The following is a 19,436-nucleotide window of genomic DNA, read 5'->3' as shown; positions in this document are numbered from 1 at the left end:
CCCCTCCTGCATACAAGGTCTTGAGACTGATATTGGTATTCTCACATATCAATATCAATAGAAGTGATTCCTTCACTCATTCTTTCTCTCTCATCTTCTCCTATACCACTTCGCTGGTTCCACTGGAGTTTCTCCTCCATTATCAAAAGTATTTCTGGTATCCAATTATTCCCTAGCTTCTGCATATGAGTAAAACACAAGACCCTTCTCTATGTAACTGGGTAATTTTACCTGATGTTCTTCAGGCTCATCAGTTTTCCTGCAAATGACATTACTTTGGTTTTAATTATTTTTAATTCTTTATTCAGAATTCCATTGTGTGTATATCGCATAATTTTGTAATCCACTCATCTGTTGATAGAAACCTAGGTTGTTTTCAAATTTGGATATTGTAAATTATGCTTCTATAAAAAGGAATATGTATATATTATCATAATTTTCTGATATCAGTCCTTTTGAAAAGATAATCAGGAGTGGGATAGCTTGAAATGTTATAACTTTTAAAAGGTTGAGATAGATATAAGTGTACATGGAAAAATATATTTTTCTCTTTGCCCCCATATATCTGTATACTCTTGTTTGAAGATTCTTAAATTTTTAGTCTATAGGATATTGGTCAATTTGTACTCTAAAATAAAATAAGTTTACCTTCCTCAAAGTATTGCAATACTAAAAATGTAATAAAAAGTTCTTTAAAATGTCTAGATCCAAAATGACTAATAAAGAAAAGAAAAACTTTTATAAAAGGCTATTTTTTTTTTGCAGTACTAGGGATTGAGCCGATGGGCAATCTACCTCCAAGCTACACCTCCAGATGTATTTTTGAGGGGAGAGGTTTTTCAATTTATTTTTCAATTCTTTATTGGTGCATTGTATCATACATCTTAATGGAGTACAAGATGGTAAAGACATACATGCACCTACCATCAGTTAGCCCTTACCCAATTGCCACCCCATTCTCTCCCCTCATCCTTTTACTCATGTTTGGCTTAGTGATTGACTTTGATAATTTTGTGGATGTACATCATCACATTAGGAAATTTTCCTCTTCTCTCCTCCCATTCCCCTCGGCTAATGTACAAGGCATTTTTAAGACAAAAAAGTATACAATTTATTAACTTTACTCTTTATTTTTATGTGGATCATATTTAAAATGGCATACATTCAGACTGTGCTTCATGCCCTCTTCCCATACAAGTCTCCTTCCCCCTGCTCAACAATGAGTGTCCAAGTTGACCATGCTTCATTCATACTTTTATATATATTCAAATGTAGCTCCTCCATTAATCAACCTCAGCCTTCTTCCTTTCATACCCTTCCATTCTAACTTTGCTGAGGTTTCCCCTGCATTATGTGGAGTCCTTCTGGTATTCCTAATACTCCCTAGTTTAGGCATATTAGAGAAAATATATGTCCCTTCTCTTTCTGTGCTTGGCTGATCTCATTTAGCATAATGTTCTCCAGGTCTTTCCATCTTCTTGTGAATGACATGATTTTGTTCTTTATTATGGCTGAGTAGAATTCCATTGTGTGTATTTCCCATGATTTTGTAATCCATTCATCTGTTGATGGAGACCCAGGTTGGTTCCATATTTTGGCTATTACAAATTGTGCTGCTATAAACATGGGTATGCATATGTTACTGTAGTTCTCTGATTTCAACCCCTTTGGAAAGAAACCCAGGAGGGGTAAAGCCTGATCATATGGTGGATCCATTTCCAGTTTCCTAAGGAATCTCCACACTGATCTCTATAGTGGCTAACTAGTTTGCACTCCTGCCAACAGTGTAAAAGAGTTCCTCTTTCCCCACATACTCACCAGCATTTGTTGTTATTTGACTTGTTTATGCTTGCCACTCTGAGGTTAGATGGAATTTCAGTGTAGTTTTGATTTGCATCCCCCTGATGGCTAATGATGTTGAACATTTTTCATGTATCTACTGGCCATGTGTATCTCTTCTTTTGTGAATTGTCTATTCAATTCAGTTGCCCATTTCTTGATTGGGTTATTTGTTTTGCTAGTGTAGAGTCTTTTGAGCTTTTTGTATATTCTGGATATTAGCCCTATATCTGAGTGGTGGCTGGTAAAGATCTCCCATTCTGTAGGCTTGTTTTATTCTGTAGAATTGTTTTATTTCATTCATTGTGGATTCATTGTTGGCATAAAGAAAAGCAACTGATTTATTTAGATTGATTTTTGTATCCTGCAACTTTGCTGAATTAGTTAATAACCTTCATTAGTCTTTTGGTTGAGTGCTTGGGTCTTCTAGATAAAGGATCATGCCATCTGCAAATAAGGATAGTTTTTAATTCCTTTCTTTCCATTTGAATTCCTTTGTTCCTGATTTTAGAAGAAGTTCTTGCAGTTATTCCCATTCAACATGATGTTGACCTTGGTTTATTTTATATTGCTTAATGCTGTTGAAATACATTCCTTCTATTCTAATTTTCTGCATTGTTTTAAGCATGAATTGGTGTTGGATTTTGTCAAATGCTTTTTCAGCATCTATCGATATGATCATGTGGTTTTTGTTCTCAGTTCTATTTATGTGGTGATTACCATATATTGATTTGCATATTTTGAATCAGCCTTGTTTTTATGGGATGAAACCAATTTGGTTGTGGTGTACAATTTTTTATATGTTTTTGAATGCATGTAGGTAGTATTTTGCTTAGAATTTTTGCATCTATGTTCATCAAGGATATTCTTTTCATGAGGGACTTTTATCTGGTTTTGGGATTAAATTGAAATGGGTCTCATAGCAGAAATTTTGGATAATTTTATTTTTTTCAATTTCCTGGAACAAGTTGTGAAGAATTGGGATTAGTTATATCACTGAAGGTTTTGTAGAATTTAGCTGGAAACCCTTCAGGGCCTGGGCTTTGCTTTGATGGCAGAATTTTTATTGCTGTTTCTATTTCTTTGTTTGCTACTGGTTGTTTTAGGCTTGCTATGTCCTTTTTGTTCAATTTAGGTAGTTTATATGTGTTTAGAAATGTACAAATTTCTTCCATGTTTTCCAGTCTATTGGAGTATAAACTTACAAATTTTCAAAACATTTTCTGATAATCCTTTGAATTTCCCCACTATCTGTGGTGATGGCTCCTTTTTCATTTCTGATTTTAATGATTTGAGTTGATTCTCTCTTACTTTGGTTAGGTTAGCAAGGGGTTTGTCGATCTTATTAAGCTTTTCAAAGAACCAGCTTTTTGTTTGATTCTTTGCCTTGTTTTTTTATTCTCTATTTCATTTATTTCTGCTCTAATTTTAATAAGTTCCTGCCTTCTTCTCTCTTTGAAATTAGACTGTAGCAGTCTTTTTAAATCCTTGAGATGTGTTATTACATTGTTTATTTGGCGGTTCTCTGTTCTTATATGGCCACTCAGTGCTATAGACTTTTCCTTTTAACACCACCTTCAAAGTGTCCCATAGATTTTGGTAAGTTGTGTCTATTTTCATTTAATTCCAGGAATTTATTTATCCCCCTATTTTTCATATTACTCACTCATCATTCAATAGTATATCATTCAGTCTTCATGAATTTAAATAGTTTCTTTTGTTCTTCCTGTTAGTTTCTACTTTCATTCTATTTTGGTCTGAAAAGATACAGAGAATTATATTACATCTTTTGAATTTGCTGGTGCTTGCTTTGTGGTCCAGTATGTGATCTATTTTGGAGATAGTTCCATGGATTGCTGAGAAGAATGTATATTCAGCTGTTCCTGGTTGAAATGTTCTATATATGTCTCTTAGGTCCACTTGGTTTATAGTTTTCTTTAGTTCTGAAGAGTCTTTACTCATCGTTTGCCTTGAAGATCAATCTAGTGGTGTGAGAAGTATGTTGAAGTCTCCCAATATTATTGTATTTGGGTCTATTTGAAATCTGATGTCCAGAGGCTGAGAGAGGGATCCAGGTTCATAGACATGGTGAGGCCCTTTGAAAATCAGTAAGACCCTGTTTCAAAATAAAGACTAAAATTAGGGATGGGGCGTGGCTTGGAGGTGGAATGCTTCTGGATTCCATGTCCAATACTGCAAAAAAAAACAAGTTTTGATTTACAAATGTGGGTACACCCACATTTGGGGCATATACATTTACTATCATTATATCTTCTTGGTGAATTGTTCCTTTTAATAAAAAGTAGTGCCCTGTGTTGTCTCTTCTGATGTGTTTTAGCTTAAAATCTGTTTTATTGGATATCAGCATTGCTACCCTGCTTGTTTTTGGTCTCCATTAGCATGATATATCTTTCTCCATCCTTTTAATTTCAGTCTATGAATATCTTTGGCTATAAGGTGAGTGTCTTACAAGCAGCATATATTTTGATTATGTTTTTTAGTCCACATTGCCAGTCTATGTCTTTTGATTGGTCAGATAAGACCTTTGACATTCAGAGTTATTATTGAAATATGATTTCATTTCCTGTCATTTTGTGTTCTATTTTCTGTTTGGAATAATGTTATTTCTTCTTTAGTTAGTTGCCCCACTGATCAACTTCATCTCTTCTCTAGTTCTGAAATTTGCTTCTTTTTTCTTCTATATGGTTTGTTTCTTTAAATACTTTTGCTAGTGTTGGCTTTGTATTCATAAATTTTTTTAAATTCTGCTTATCTTGAAACACTTTTTTTTTTCATCAATTTTGAGTAGTAACTTTGCTGGATATAGCAATTTTGGTTGGAAGTTGTTTTCTTCCAGGTTCTGGATCACATCATACCAGTCTCTTGGCATTTAGAAATTAGGTTGTATAAATCTGGGGTGATTTTTATTGTTTTGCTCTTATCTGTCACCCATTCTTTTGTTTTCACTGTTTTTAAATTCTTTTCTCAGCCTCTATTGTTGATCTTTTTAATTATTACATGGCATGGGGAGGTCCTTCTTTGATCTTGTCTTAATGGTGTTCTTTATGTCTCCTGAAAGTGTAAGTCCAAGTCTCTTTCCATATCTGGAAAATTCTCTGAAATTATTTTTCTGAAGAGATTATGAATACCCTTGGTATGTGCTTCAATACCTTTTTCAATGCCTTTTATCCATATTAGGATGTTTCATGTTGTCTCATAATTATTGGATGTTAGGTTTTGTTGCTCTAATGACTTTTGTATGCTGTTGACTGTGCTTTTGATTTTGAATGAACTATCGTCTAACAGTGACATTCTATTTTCTATTTCATCTAATCTTCCAGAATTTCTTTCTATTGCTATCTTCATTTCATTTATTGACTCTTTCATTTCATTTCAGATCTCTGATTCTTTCTTAGTGTCTCCATTTCCTCTTATATTTCCTGTGTACTTGCTTTGAGGCCTTTCCTCATCTTGAAGATCAAGATTCAGAATTCTCCTTCTTGAATTTCTTGTACATCAAAATTCGTGATTTCCATTATTTTTTCACTGTTCCTAGTTCTCATATTTTCAGGGTTCTCGGGTTTGTTTTGCTGATGTCTTTGCATCTTGTCTTTTGTGGGTATTTTGTCTGATCCAATCTTAGTAGTAGAAATTTAGAGGTATCAGCAGGTAAGCAGTGCTTTTATTCAATGGTTTGGGTTGGGTAATAGGGGAGGAGCTGGGTCGTGGGTACAGAAGTTGGGTAAAGTAGAAGATATGATTAGGTTGAGTAAGAATTTAAGTGTAATAAGGTACTAACTGATTAAGAATGAGAGAAGGTTAGGTAGTAGGACTGATAGTAGAGTAAGTATGAAGATATGAAATACCTTGAATATACAAGGAGACACAGTAATCAAAAAAGGATATGTTTTGAGAGAAGAGAATAGATAAGCTAGAGTAAGGAACTTTGTAAAAGGAATGAGGGAAGGAGCAAACAAACATAAATAAAGTAACAAAACAAAACTAACAATCATAAATCAAAGACAAAAACAATCAAAAAAGGAATATTAAAGAGGAAAAAAAGAAATTAGGTAGACTAAAATAAAAACAAACAAAAAATCAAAAAAAGAAAAAAAATACAAGTCTTACTAATTTACATATATAGGGCCAGGCCCATAAAATATCTGTATGTCTGTTCACTGTGGTAGACTCTGGAGCATATTGCAATGTCTCTAATTTGTTCCATAACCTATTGTCAGCTTTTGAACCCAATCTATGAGTGTTTGTACTTCTCTCTTGCCTCTGACAGCTTTGTGTTTAGGTATCAGGGCATTGCACCAGAAGAGGGCATCCAGTGTAGTCTTGAAACAACCCTTTGTTACCCTGTACAGGTACTGTGTCTTGAGCACCCTTCATGTCTCAAGAGGTCCTATCTGGACAACCTCAGGATGGGCCACCTGGCCTTAGCCCACTGGGGACCCGCAGCTACGCTGGGCAGTTGTTCTCCAAGTACCAAGTAACTTAAGTGGTGACCTGGCTGCCCTCCTGCAGGGTCTCTGGAGGGTAGCCTGTGCTGCTACAGGGCCCACCTCTGGTGAGCAAATGAACTTTCAGATCTTTTTCTGTGTCCCTGAAGCCTGGTGAGGGTTGCTTAAGAAGTTGAAACTGTGGCCGCTTTGTGCACTTCAAGTTCTTGAATTATTTTTCTGGATTTCTTGGGGCTGCAGCACCGGTGTCGGCCAGAGCCAGCACTCATGGTTTGGGCTGGTGGGGCAGCCCAAGATGGTGCCAGCAGCTGGGCCACACCTGCACAAGATCAGTCACGCACTCTGGCTTTTTGCAGTGGATCTCACAGTTCAGAGTAATGAGTTTCTTCTGCTGTGGTTCCTATTTCTGTTTTGGTTTGTGAGCTTATTTATTTTATTTGTCAAGATGCTCCCTTCTGGGTAGTTAAACTTTATTTGATTCAGCTACAAAGATATGCTGCATCCCACAGTTTCCATTTTTCCTGGCCAATTTATTAACTTTAGATATAGGAACATTAGAGAAGATGTTCAGAATGATTTCTAGATTTATTTCCTTTTGCTTCAACAAGTAGGTAAATATTGATGAAGTTATGAAATAAAAGAGAGAATATAAGGTTACTACTGTTAACTTGAAAATCTTCCATGTATTCATTGGGTATTCAGTTTTTGTTCAATATAAAAAACTTTTGAAATCTTTTTTATTTTTTCTGTACTTGAATGCTTTTATTTTCCTTATTGAATTATAGGAGTTCTCGATACATCTAGATAATAACTTTTTGTACATTTTATATGTCCTAATTATTTTCTTCTACTTAGCATATACCACCCAATTTGTGTTGTTTTTGAGAAAATAGTTTAATTAGTCAATCCCATAACCTCTTAGTGTTTGGTATTTTGCTTAAGTAATATCGTTCCATTACCTTATCAGGCCATAAATGTATTCTCTTATAGTGCTTTCTAGAGCTTAATTTTTTTAAATTAAGTACAACCTGCATATTTATATAAAAATATATATATATGGTATATATGGTGAAGAGAAAATTAATTTTATAATTTTTCCTTTATGTATAACCTATCATTATTGTATTTTCATTGAAAAGTCTATTTAAACCTCAAAAGAAAAAAAAAAAAAACCTTTCTACAATTCAAGTTTTCATATAGAGCTAGGTCTAGGCCTACACTCTTCATTCTGTTTCTTTGGTCTTCTTGTCTAGCCCTGTACCAAAAGACACTAGTATAATTACTAAAATATTGTAATAGGATATTTCTGATTTCTAAATTGCTTGCAAAACTCTTTGGGGCTTTTCTTTTTTAATTGGTGCATTGTAGTCATACATCTTAATGAAGTACAAGATATTTTTAATGGTGCATTGTAGTTATACATCTTAATGGAGTAGAAGATGACAGAGGCATAAATGTACAAATCACTCAGACTTTAACCAATAGAAGAAAAATTTTTGCTACCTACTCCTCTGATAGAGGACTAATATCTGGAATATACAAAGAACTTAAGAAACACACAGCTAAGAAAACATAACCCAATCAAAAAATGGGCAAGTGAACTATATAGACACTTCACAAAAGAAGAAATTCAAAAGGTCAATAAATGTATGAAAAAATGTTCACCACCACTAGAAATATGAAATAAACAAATTAACACTACCCTGAGATTTTACCTAACTCCAGTTAGCATGGCAATAATTGAAAACACAAACAACAAATGCTGGTGAAAATTTGGAGAAGTGATAACTCTAATACATTGTTGGCGGGATTGTAAATTAGTTCAACCACCTTGGAAAACAGTATGGAGGATCCTCAGAAGAATGGGGGGGAAAAATTAACATATGACCCAGAAATAACACTTCTGAGTATCTACCCAAAATAATAGAAACCAAATTACCAAACTAATGCATGTGTATCTATGTTTATAGCCACACAATTAACAATTGCAGATGAATAGATTTCAAAGCTATGGGATATGTACACAATGAAATTTTACTCAGCCATAAAGAACAAAATTTCATCATTTGTGAGTAAATAGATGGAACTAGAGAACATTATGTAAGACTAGTCAATCACAAAAAGTAAAAAGTCAGATGCTCTACCTAATATGCAGAAGCTAGGAAGAAAAAAAAAAAAGGTCATAGCAGGAACTTTAGACAAAGAAGGAGAAACCATAGATGAGCAAATAAGGTGACTTAAGAGTGGGGGGTGGGAGGGGGGAAGAGGGAAATTCCCTAATGTACATGCTGTACATTCACAGACATATTAAAGTCAATCACTAAGCCCAACATGATGGGAATTGTGCTTCTTTTCATTGCCTATCCAAAGAATATTTACTATCCTTTTTATATCATACATAAGTTTTGAGTCTTTGTGTTCCATATAAACTGAGTCATATATGTTTGATTGTATGTATGTTCTTGGTTTCTTTTGTTCAATATTGTGTTTGTAAGCTCCCTATAGTTTGGTGTATCACTGTAGTATTCATTAGTATCATTATATAAGATTCCATTTTGAATCCTTTTAAGAAAAAATCATGTCGTTAGCAAGAAGATGGAATGACCTGGAGAATATTATGTTGAGCTTAGCCAAACACTGAAAGAGAAGGTACATATGTTTTCTTTAATATGCCCAGGCTAAGGATATTAGGGATACCAGAGGGACTCCAGATAATAAAGGGGAAACCTCAGCACAGCCAGAAAGGAGGGGCAAGGGAGGAAGAAGGCTGAGGTTAATTACTGGAAAAGCTAAATTTGAATATGTGTATACATGTGAATATAACATAGTTAACGTGGACACTCAGTATTGAGAGGGAGGGAAAAAGGGAAGCAGTGGTGGTGGAGGGCACCAAGTACTGTGTAAATATCTGCCATTGTCAACATGATCTACATTATGATGTGAGACTGTAGTATACCAATAAAATAAAAAAGTAAAATTCCCTAACTCAAACTGGCTTAAATGAGCAAATATGCTTTCTTACATAAATGGAGATGACACATATTCTAGGCATGATAACTGGATCTGCAATGATATTTTAAAGTAAGTTTTCTTCTATTTCTTCCGTCATTCTTATGATCACATTGAAACTATCTGGACAATGGGGTATATATGCTTTCCTCTGTGTTCAGCAAAGTAGAAGAAAAACCTCTCCCCAACCCAGGAATAAAACACTTCCTCTACAAAAGAGGTATATTTCCATAAAAACGTCAAAATTTCAGATTTACTCTCCACAAATATATTCTATCCCAAAAAATCTAATATGTAAAGTTTACCAAAATTTAAAGGACACATAACTCCATTACTATTTAATCAGATATGCTATACACATGGAGTAAGTTTAACCATAGCCAAGAAAAGACCAAAAAATTAGGAAATTGAAGGTTAATCACATTCTTAATAAAGAAAAAACAAGTGTTCCTATAAAGTTAAAATATCAGAAAAAATTACTTATTAATTGCTATTTTTAAATATTTCATGGAAGCATTAACCAGTGAAATTTTACAATAACAATATGAACAACAGAAAAGTCTGAAAATGAAAAACATTAAATAGTTTTATCATAAGCAAAAGATGTGATTTTAAAGCAGAAATGATTAGAAGAATAAATATAGTTTACATGATAAAAATTCAGGTATTTGGATAAATATAAAATGTTTTAAAATATTTTTTCCAGTATTCCTATATTCATTCAGCAAGAACTCTAACAGGAAAAAGAGATACTATTTCTATTAGCTACAAAAGGCAGAATAATCAGTAAAGTAATTAACATATCCAAGATACATATAAAGAAAATTTCATAACCTTATGAGAAACAGAAAAAATTACATGAACAAATAGAGACCAAGTTTGTTTTCATACAGGTTGATTCATTGCTATCAATGTCAATTTTCTCTAAATTAAATTTTAAATTTAACTAGATTCAGATAAGGAACATGCTATTTTGTTTCAGAACTAGACATGCTAATTATAAAGCTTTTGTCTAAATGATGCAAAATTAGGGAAATGTTGTAAGAATGAACTGAGGAGATTAACATTACTACATATGAAACATTACATAATGCTATACTGACTAGCCAATATTTGTGCAAATACATGAATAAATTGAAGGATTAATGGAACAAAATAGAAAGGTCAGAAAAAATTTACAGTCAAGAAATTAGTATTATAAGGGTAATTTTACATTTTCATAAGAAATAATGAAGTAGCAAAAGATGTTAGAGAATCAAGTAGCCTTCTGAGTTAAGAATAAATTTGAGATTTTATACCAAAATTGACACCAAAATAAATTTGGATGAATCACACATATGAAGATTTTACATATCTATATAAAATCTTTAAGTTTTAGAAGACTGAACGTTTGGCTACATAAAAAATTATAGATTAAAATAGCATATAAGATTTTAAAAAATGTTTGCATAGTCTATCACCTTTCTCCCTTCCCCAAAAACATTCACACTGAAGGAAATATAAGTGGCTTTTAAGTATCTATATATGAATGTCAACTCATAAAGTAGTATTAAATGTTGGTTCTAGTGTAATCTCAGTTGTAATAGAAGATGTGCAATATAAAATGTACAATTTGGTTACACTTTCATCTATGATATAAAAAATAAAAATACATTGCATGGCTAGAATATCAGAAAACAGATGTTACAAAGACTTTTGGTGAAATATAATTGGTACAATTGTGTGTGTGTGTGTGTGTGTGTGTGTGTGTGTGTGTTGGCACTGGAGATTAAACCCAGTGGCATTCTAACTCCAAGCTACATCCCCAGCCCCATTTTTATTATTTATTTTGACACAGAGTCTCACTATATTGTAAAGATCTTCACTAAGTATCTGAGAACCTGTGAAACCTGTGATCATACTGTCTCAGCCGCCCAAATGCTGGAATTACAAGCATGTACCACCATGCCCAGATAATCAGTACAATTTTTTTTTTTTTTTTTTTTTTTTGCGGTATACAGAGATGGAACCCAGGGGCATTCTACCTTCGAGGTACACCCCACACCCTATTTTTTATATTTTAAAATTTAAAACAGGGTCTCACTGAGTTGCAAAGGATCTCACTAAGTAGCTGAGGCTGTCTACCAACTACGATCCTCCTGTCTCAAATGCTGGGATTACAATCCTGCCCTACCAAACTGAGCTAATTGGTACATATTTTTTTGTGTGTGGTACTGGGCTTCTACCTCCTGGAAGCCCTTCTACCTCCAGGCTACACTCCCAGACCTATTTTATACTTTTTTATGTTTGGAAACAGGGTCTCTTAAGCCAGTGCAGCTGGCTTCGAACCTGCATGATCCTCCTGTCTCTGCCTCCCAAGCGCAGGGATTACAAAAATGCCTGGCTAATTGGTACAATTTTTTTTTCTTTTTTTTTTTTTTTTTTTTTTTTTGGTGGTACTGAGGTTCCTGGAAACCCTTCTACCTCCGGGCTACACTCCCAGACCCATTTTATACTTTTTTATTTGGAACAGGGTCTCCTACACCAGCAACCGTGGCTGGCTTCGAACCTGCATGTATCCTCCTGTCTCTGCCTCCCAAGTGCGGGGATTATAACACGCCCGGCTAATTGGTACAATTTTTTTTTTTTTTTTTTTTTTGGTGGTACTGAGGTTCCTAGAAACCCTTCTACCTCCGGGCTACACTCCCAGACCCATTTTCTACTTTTTTATTTGGAAACAGGGTCTCCTAAGCCAGTGAGGCTAGCTTCGAATCTTCCTGTCTCCGCCCCGAAGCACGGGGCTTACAAGCCTGCGCCACCACGCCCCGGCATGATACAAATTTTTAAGGGAGCAATTTGTTATTGTCTTCTGCATTTAAGCTGAACATGTAATTTTGTTCATTTTTTATTTTTAAAAAAATTTTTGTTGGTGCATTGTAGTCATACATCTTAATGGGATAAAAGACTTGTGGAGACATACATGCACACATCACCCAATTAGCCCTTACTCAATCCCCAACCCATTTCCTCCCCATCCATCCTTCCCATGCTTGGCTTAGTGATTGACTTTGATATGTTTGTATAAGTACATCCTGTGCTTTAGAGTTTCCCTTTTCCCACCTCCCATCCTCTCAGGTTGCCTTATTTATTCCTCTATGTTATTTTCTTTGAACATGTAATTTTACCTAAAAAAACACTTATATGAATTTATGACAAAGAGATATACTTACATAAATATGAAATAAGATACGTATAAAGGTTTTTAATGCAGCATTGCTATTAGATCAAAAGATAACAAAAACCAATGAAAGGAATGAGGTATCTAAGAAGGTCCTGATTTGAAGCGATATTCAGGAAACAGTTTCAGCCAGTGGAGGAACATAACACAGAGTATATAAATGTAAATGTGTGTATGTGTGTGCATGTATACACACATGCTTGGATTTAGTGGTAACAGGTATTTAATCTCTATGAAAACTGGTTCTCGCAGGGTGTGGTTGCACACGCTTGCAATCCCAGCATTCTGTAGGCTGAGAAGAGAGTATCGTGGTTCAGACAGCCTCAGCTACTTAGTGAGGTTCTTTGCAACTCAGTGAGACCTTGTTTCAAAATAAAGAAGAAAAAATAGGGCTAGGGGTGCAGCTTGAAGAGAGAATACCCCTGGGTTCCACCCCCAATACCACACAAAGAGAGAGAGAGAGAGAGAGAGAGAGAGAGAGAGAGAGAGAGAGAGAGAGAGAGAGGAAGAGAGGGAGGGAGAGAGGAAGGATGGAAGGAAGGAAGGAAGGAAGGAAGGAAGGAAGGAAGGAAGGAAGGAAGGAAGGAAGGAAGGAATAGTGGTTCTAGACTATAGATTTACAATGTCTCCCAAAGATGATGTTAAGTAATGCAGCCAGGTTGGAGGGTGGGCTGAGTTGTAACATGGATCCAAAGCACTGTAGCCTTGGAACTTTATGTTCTTTCCCTCCTGTTTTCCTGCCTCTTTTATCACTCCTCAACCATCTCCCCCATGCCTGCGGACTGTGGTTTATATTTTGAGCTGGCTGACCATGGACTAAGTCCTCTGAAATCTCTAGAGTATAAAAGAAAAGTAGGCATTATATTGTCCTATATTATTCACTTGTTTCTATTATAAACCACTTATCTTCAATTATTTGTTTTTGTTTTGTTCTTTTTAAAAGCATTTGCCTTTCTTATTTTCCCCAAACATGTAATTTTAAAGAATATACATCAAAATGTAAAGAGAAACTAGTATCAATATTAATATGTGATATAATGCAATTTATTTAAAGTAATATTTTAAAATTATAAATATAACAGGTTTATAATATTCTGTTATCAGCCAATAAAGCTCTTAGAATTTCTGAAACTCAAATTTAATTCTGGAACACAGTGAAAGTTACCACAAATAAATTATTGTTAGAGAAACTGCAATCAACAAAATAATGAGAAGACTATGGCAAGAGATGTTATACTGTTCCATCATACAGCCTAGTCTTTATATTATACCTTCTGAAACATTCAAACATTCTTACGCATTCACATGTTTAAAAGGACAAGTTTGCCTCAAAGCCTCATTATTATATCTAGTAAAATTTAAATTCTGCTTAGTTAGACCAAAAAATTGTACTACAATCAACTCACACACCAAATGTTTACATTTTAGAGCCAAAGGGTTCTCTTAAATATTAATATTTTAGTTCTTGACCATTCACATTCACTTATATCATTCTTGAACAATTTCACAGCAGAGATCTGTGTGGTAACCTTGGATTGACCCTTAAAAACCAAGCTTCCCATACATCAAACTTTGGAGAGGGACCACATCTAAACTATAGATAATGTACTAGCAATTAAGTAGATTATGAATATTAATTTTATAATAAGCAACATCTGCTATGGGTTTAAAAAGTAATTTGATTCTAATTGTTGAGATATGATAATCTTAATATAAACATTAAAATTTGAAATTTGAGCATAATTAAACAGTATTTTAAGATATGGGTATAATCAGAATGTTTTTCCTGATCGTTAATATTTTCATTGCATCAGTACAGTTGTATACCACCTAGGATCAGATAGAGAATACAAATACATGAAAAGTAAACATAGTAGAAAAGTAGAATTCATAGTTCATTAATTCATCGCTAAATAGAAATACAAATACATTTTGTCATTCATAAAGATCTTCTAAACATTTTGTGAAAATTTTAAGTAAAAATTTTTTTCTTTGAGCAAAATAAAAAATGGGTTTTGGTACTTGAATCAAGATAATGCTGCTAATGTTTTTAGAATATATTATTAATTAAATTTATTAAAATTTTGGTATTAGTTTTATTATGACAATACCCCCAAATCGGCAAAACTTTAAGAATATTTAAAGAATATAAAATGTTCTTGAGTATTCTAATATTTATAATATTCAAGTTTAGAAACAACCTGTTCTATGAATTAAATATGCAGATATTTCATATTGCTTTGATTCATATCCCTATTTTTGATAGGGGAAAAGATAAAATATAGTTTTGTATGAGTTATAAAAATACTATTAAAATCCCATTTTCCTCAAAGAATTTGTTTGCTAAGAAACATATATTTTTATTTCCATACACTGTAAACCAAATGGTACACTGAAATTTTTATTTATTTTAGATCAAACTAGGTCCTGGATCAACTTTTCTAATATCAATTCTACCCATCTGTTAGATAACTACATATATTAGTATAACAAAACATCTTTCATATTACTTTATCAATTATCAGGAAGGAAAGTCATCAAAGTTTAAATATACATTGGGCTTAATCCATCTTCTAGGGCATTTAGTTTCATAATTTTTAATGTCTTTTGGGAATTATGCACAATAATAATCTGTACATGTGTGTGCACATCACTATTTTACAAATAATTTTCACCAGTAAATTTAACCAACTTAGAATTTACTCATAACTACATTGTATACAGTTGTGAAACAAAAAGAAGTTTAAGAACTATATAGCCAAATACTTTGGTTGTTAAATAGTCCTAATTTTGTAACACTTGGAAAGTACTTTTGAATATTACATTTAATTATTTCCCTTTTAGGAAAAGTTTTAGCTCCCCTATTTGCTTGTAGGAAAAAATGTCAAATCATTAAAAATTTACATCTTAAAAATACAGAAAACAAGTCTTAATTTAAAAATGCATTTTTTTTTTTTTGTAGTAGTAGTAGTACTGGGTATTGAACCCAGAAGCATTCAACCTCTAAGCTACATCCCTAGCCCTATTTTAGTCTTTATTTTCAAACAGGGTCTAAGTTTCAGAGGGCTCTTGAGTTGCTGGGGCTGGCTGTCAACATGCAATCCTCCTGTCTTAGCCTCCCATGTAATAGGAATATAATCACGGGCCACCATGCCCTGCTTGATTTTCATGCTTTGGATTACAATTCTCATTCATTAAGTTACTTACTCTGACATAGGCATTTAGCTCATCTCAAAAAAGGTTTTTTTCATTTTCAGGTAGATGTTCATTTTACTTATGAGAACACTCAGGACTAGAAAGAGTAACTAATTTAACTGGGTATGGTGAGGCAGGCCTGTAATTTCAGTACTAGAGAAATGGAAACTGGAGGCTATCAGCTTCAAGAACAGCCTCAGCAAATAGTGAGACTCTCAGCAATCTAATGAGACCTTGTTTCAAAATAAAAATAAAATAGGGGTGGGGATGTAACTCAGATATATAATGTCCTTGGGCTTCATCCCCAATGTTCCCACACAAAACAAAGTAAAAAAACAAACAAAAATAACTAATTTAAACCTAAACTTCTAGTTAGAGGAGGGCAACATTTTTTTTTTTTTTTATTTTCTGTGTCCTAAAACTATTTTCTTTCTTTCTCTGCTAGAAAATGGAGGAGGGATTGGAATAACTTCGATATGCCTACCTCTTCTCACCATATTTCTCTTCATATATTTTGGCCATAAGGAAAAATTGAAATATTCTCAAGTATCAATTACTTTTAAGCAAAGTGGAAAATGCTTTCAGGATTTCAAACTAGGAGAATCACAAAACTAGTTTCCCTGGCACACTGCTTTGTAATAAAATTTGCATTATAATAAATGTTTGTAAATTTTGGAATATGCTATATGGCACATTTTATTTTCCCAACAACTCTACTCATCATTATCCCCCACAAACACTTCCTTTCCATCACTTTTTACTTTTTTTTTTATTTATTTGCAGTCCATAACTCTTAAATAGACTCAAGTCTAATTTTTGAGGGCTCACCAAACAAAACTCATAAGTACGGAGCTTTGTGATGCTCATACTTTGAATGAAAGGATTCTGGAATACCCTCCAAAGTGAGGTCTCTTTCCTCCTCTTCCCCTACCAGATTACATCTCTCCTCCAGGCAGACTATAGAAAATTGAATTCCCTTTCTCATGGCAGTTCAGAGAAATTAGAACCCCTTTCTAAAAGACAACCATAAAACAAGAAGTATTTTTCAACTTTCACAGGCCTTTCTATTTATATATCCTGAGGAAGAAATATCACACAGAGGTGAAGAAACAACCCAACAGATCTTGCTGTTTCCTCTTTCGGTGTACCGCCATTAGGTCATACACTTTTTGGCAAATTACATTTCTACACATCTGTCCATTTATCCAAACTAGCCATAAGCATAATTTTCTCTGAAGGCTCTTGTTGCATGTAAAACTTTGATTAATCTGTTGTGCTTTTTCTTGTTCATCTGTCTTTTGTTATACGAGTGTCTTTTGTCTTTACAAGTGGGTGTAGAAAGATTTCACATTTTTCTGTCCCCACAATTATTATCAAACACAATGGTATCCCCTTCACTACTTAGTAACAAAAGCATTATCAAAGAAATGCAAAAAAGGGATTTTTTTAAGAACATTCGTTGTGAAATCACAATTTCTAAAATCACAATTAAAAATTATTCCCTTTGGACTCTTGATATACAAGTAACATAACTTCTTAAAAGTCGTTAAACAGTAAACAATAAGGCAAGTTATCACTGCACTGATTAAGCTCTGTTACTCTAAAATGTAGTAATAAAAGAATTTTTAGACTAATTTTTAATTTTTAAAAAGTCAGTTACGTAAAGCAAAAAGTAACGGGTTACAAGGAATAACTGAAGCCAGTTATTAAAATGCATAAATTATAACATCTCTTTAAGTATAAAAATTTAACAAACGCCAAATAATGGTCATGGGAAGCCTTTATATTATTTTTAATACAACACTTTTATTTACCAATTCAAAAGATCACCTAGAGGCAGATACTTAAAAATTCTCTGGGGGCGAACAAATCAGTAGATGTATGTGGACTGTAGTCAGGGGCAGACATGAGTTCCTTAGTTATAAATATCACCTTTATAAAAAAAAGTGGTATTTCATTGGAGTGCCAACTAATACCAATTTGTAAAAACAAATTACTTAAAACGTAGGCCACATATAAGTCAACAGCTGGAGACCTGGGAGAATGAACAACAAACTGCACCAATTAAAAACGCATTATTCAACACTGAAGGAATCAGAAATCAAACAAAGAAACAAAAATACACCAGGTCCTCACAAAGCTTTTTAAAGTTCAAGATCTGAGAGCTGCTCCCAGGCCCCAGCTCTGATGGTTTTGCAGCCCCTGAGCCAATGCAGAAGCCACGGGGTGGGGCAGGCGCGTGCGCACGTGGGCCTCCAGGGCCGCCGGAAGTGTCCTGCGCGAGGGGCGGGGCCGACGCAGGAAGGCCCGGAAGTCCCGCCCTCCGGGCCGCAGCCCCGGGCTACAGCCAGGGCCCAGGGGGCTCCGGGGCCGCCTCGCTGGGATCCTCGTGGCGCTCCAGCCCCGGCGGCTCCCCCTGGTCGTCGCGGCGCGGCCCCTGCTGCTCCAGGTGCAGCTGCAGCAGCGCCCGGCGGTACATGGCCTCCAGCTTCTCCAGCCGGGCCCGTAGCGCCCTGGGGCTGCCGGGCTCATCCTCGGGGCCGCCGCCTCTCGGCCTCCGGTCCGTGGCGGCCTCCTCGGGGCCCAGGGAGCCGCCGTCGCCCGGGAGGCGCAGCGCCTGGCGGAAGAGGCTGCGGTTCTCGCGCCTGAGCCGCCGGTTCTCGAGGCGCAGCCGGGCGTTCTCCTCGCGCAGCCGCGCGTTCTGCCGGTCCCGCTCGTCCCGCGCGCGGAGGGCCTCCAGGTGGCTGGCCGCCAGGTCGGCGAAGCGCTCCTCCAGCTGCTGCGGGGCACCGCCCGCGCGGCCTCGCCAGCCCGCCCGGCCCGGGCCGCCGCTGTCCCCGCCGCCGCCGCCGCCGCAGCTCCCGCGCCGCGCGGCGCCACCACGCATGCGCCACATCGTCCGCCCGCGCCGCGCCGCCACGCCGAGGCCCGGGCGCGGGCCCGAGAGCTCCAGGCCGCGGGAGGGGCGGGCGGCGCCGCTGGCAGCCGGCCAGAGGAGGCCGGAGTTGGCCCGGCGAGGCGTGGCCTGGCTCCCGCGGGGGAGCTGCACCGCGGGGCCTGCGGTCGGTCCGGCCAGCGCTCGCACTACGCCCCCCGGGAGCGCGTCTGGCCACGCCGCGCGGGAAGAGCGAGTGAGCACCCCGCCGCCGGGCGCCCTGTGCAGGCCCGGGCACCGCAGGAGCCAGCCGGCCGGCCTGCGCCCGGGGCACCGAGCTCTACAGGGCAATCTCAAAGCTCAGACTGCTGCTCCCTGTAAAGCGATGATGGAAGGAAGCAAGGGGGCAAATTGAAGCGCTGCAGTTGCCTCACGTTAAGCTGCATAGCTCCTTAGCCCGCCCTGTGCTTATTAAAGCATTCAGCAGAACTTGTCTAAGCACCTGTCTTTAAGGCTCACAAGCCAGAACAAGTAGCACTTGTTCTTTCAAGTAGTAAGATAGGTAAATTGAAACTTTGTGGAAATAAGGTTATAATTAGACCATTTGCTCAGGCCAGTCTCCCAAGCCTATGAAACTCAGGATGTGCTTCTCGGCTCATTCAAGAAACTATTCAGTTAAGTTTCAAAATTTCTGGGGAGGAGTGCATACCACTCAATCACCTTTAAGGGTATTAACCAAGAGAATAGCCGGATTATTGAAAGGAATTAGAAATTGATCTAAGATCTTGGGGGAGAAAGGTGGTAGCAAGTCTACGTTACAAACAAGGATCTAGGT

The 19,436-nt window shown here is 36.4% G+C and overlaps 1 protein-coding gene across 1 annotated transcript; it reads right to left on the bottom strand.

Moving 5' to 3' along the window:
- Positions 1 to 18,067: 18,067 nt before the first annotated feature.
- Positions 18,068 to 18,622, bottom strand: TUSC1 (tumor suppressor candidate 1; the record flags this gene model as incomplete). Its single annotated transcript, XM_080708955.1, has 1 exon — positions 18,068 to 18,622. The coding sequence occupies one exon, from the start codon at positions 18,620 to 18,622 to the stop codon at positions 18,068 to 18,070; it is 555 nt and encodes a 184-aa protein (XP_080565081.1).
- Positions 18,623 to 19,436: the final 814 nt, after the last annotated feature.

This window comes from Muscardinus avellanarius (assembly GCF_963383645.1).
Source record: "Muscardinus avellanarius genome assembly, chromosome: 13".
NCBI classification, from domain to species: domain Eukaryota; kingdom Metazoa; phylum Chordata; class Mammalia; order Rodentia; family Gliridae; genus Muscardinus; species Muscardinus avellanarius.
This window is presented reverse-complemented; position numbering and strand designations above follow the sequence as displayed.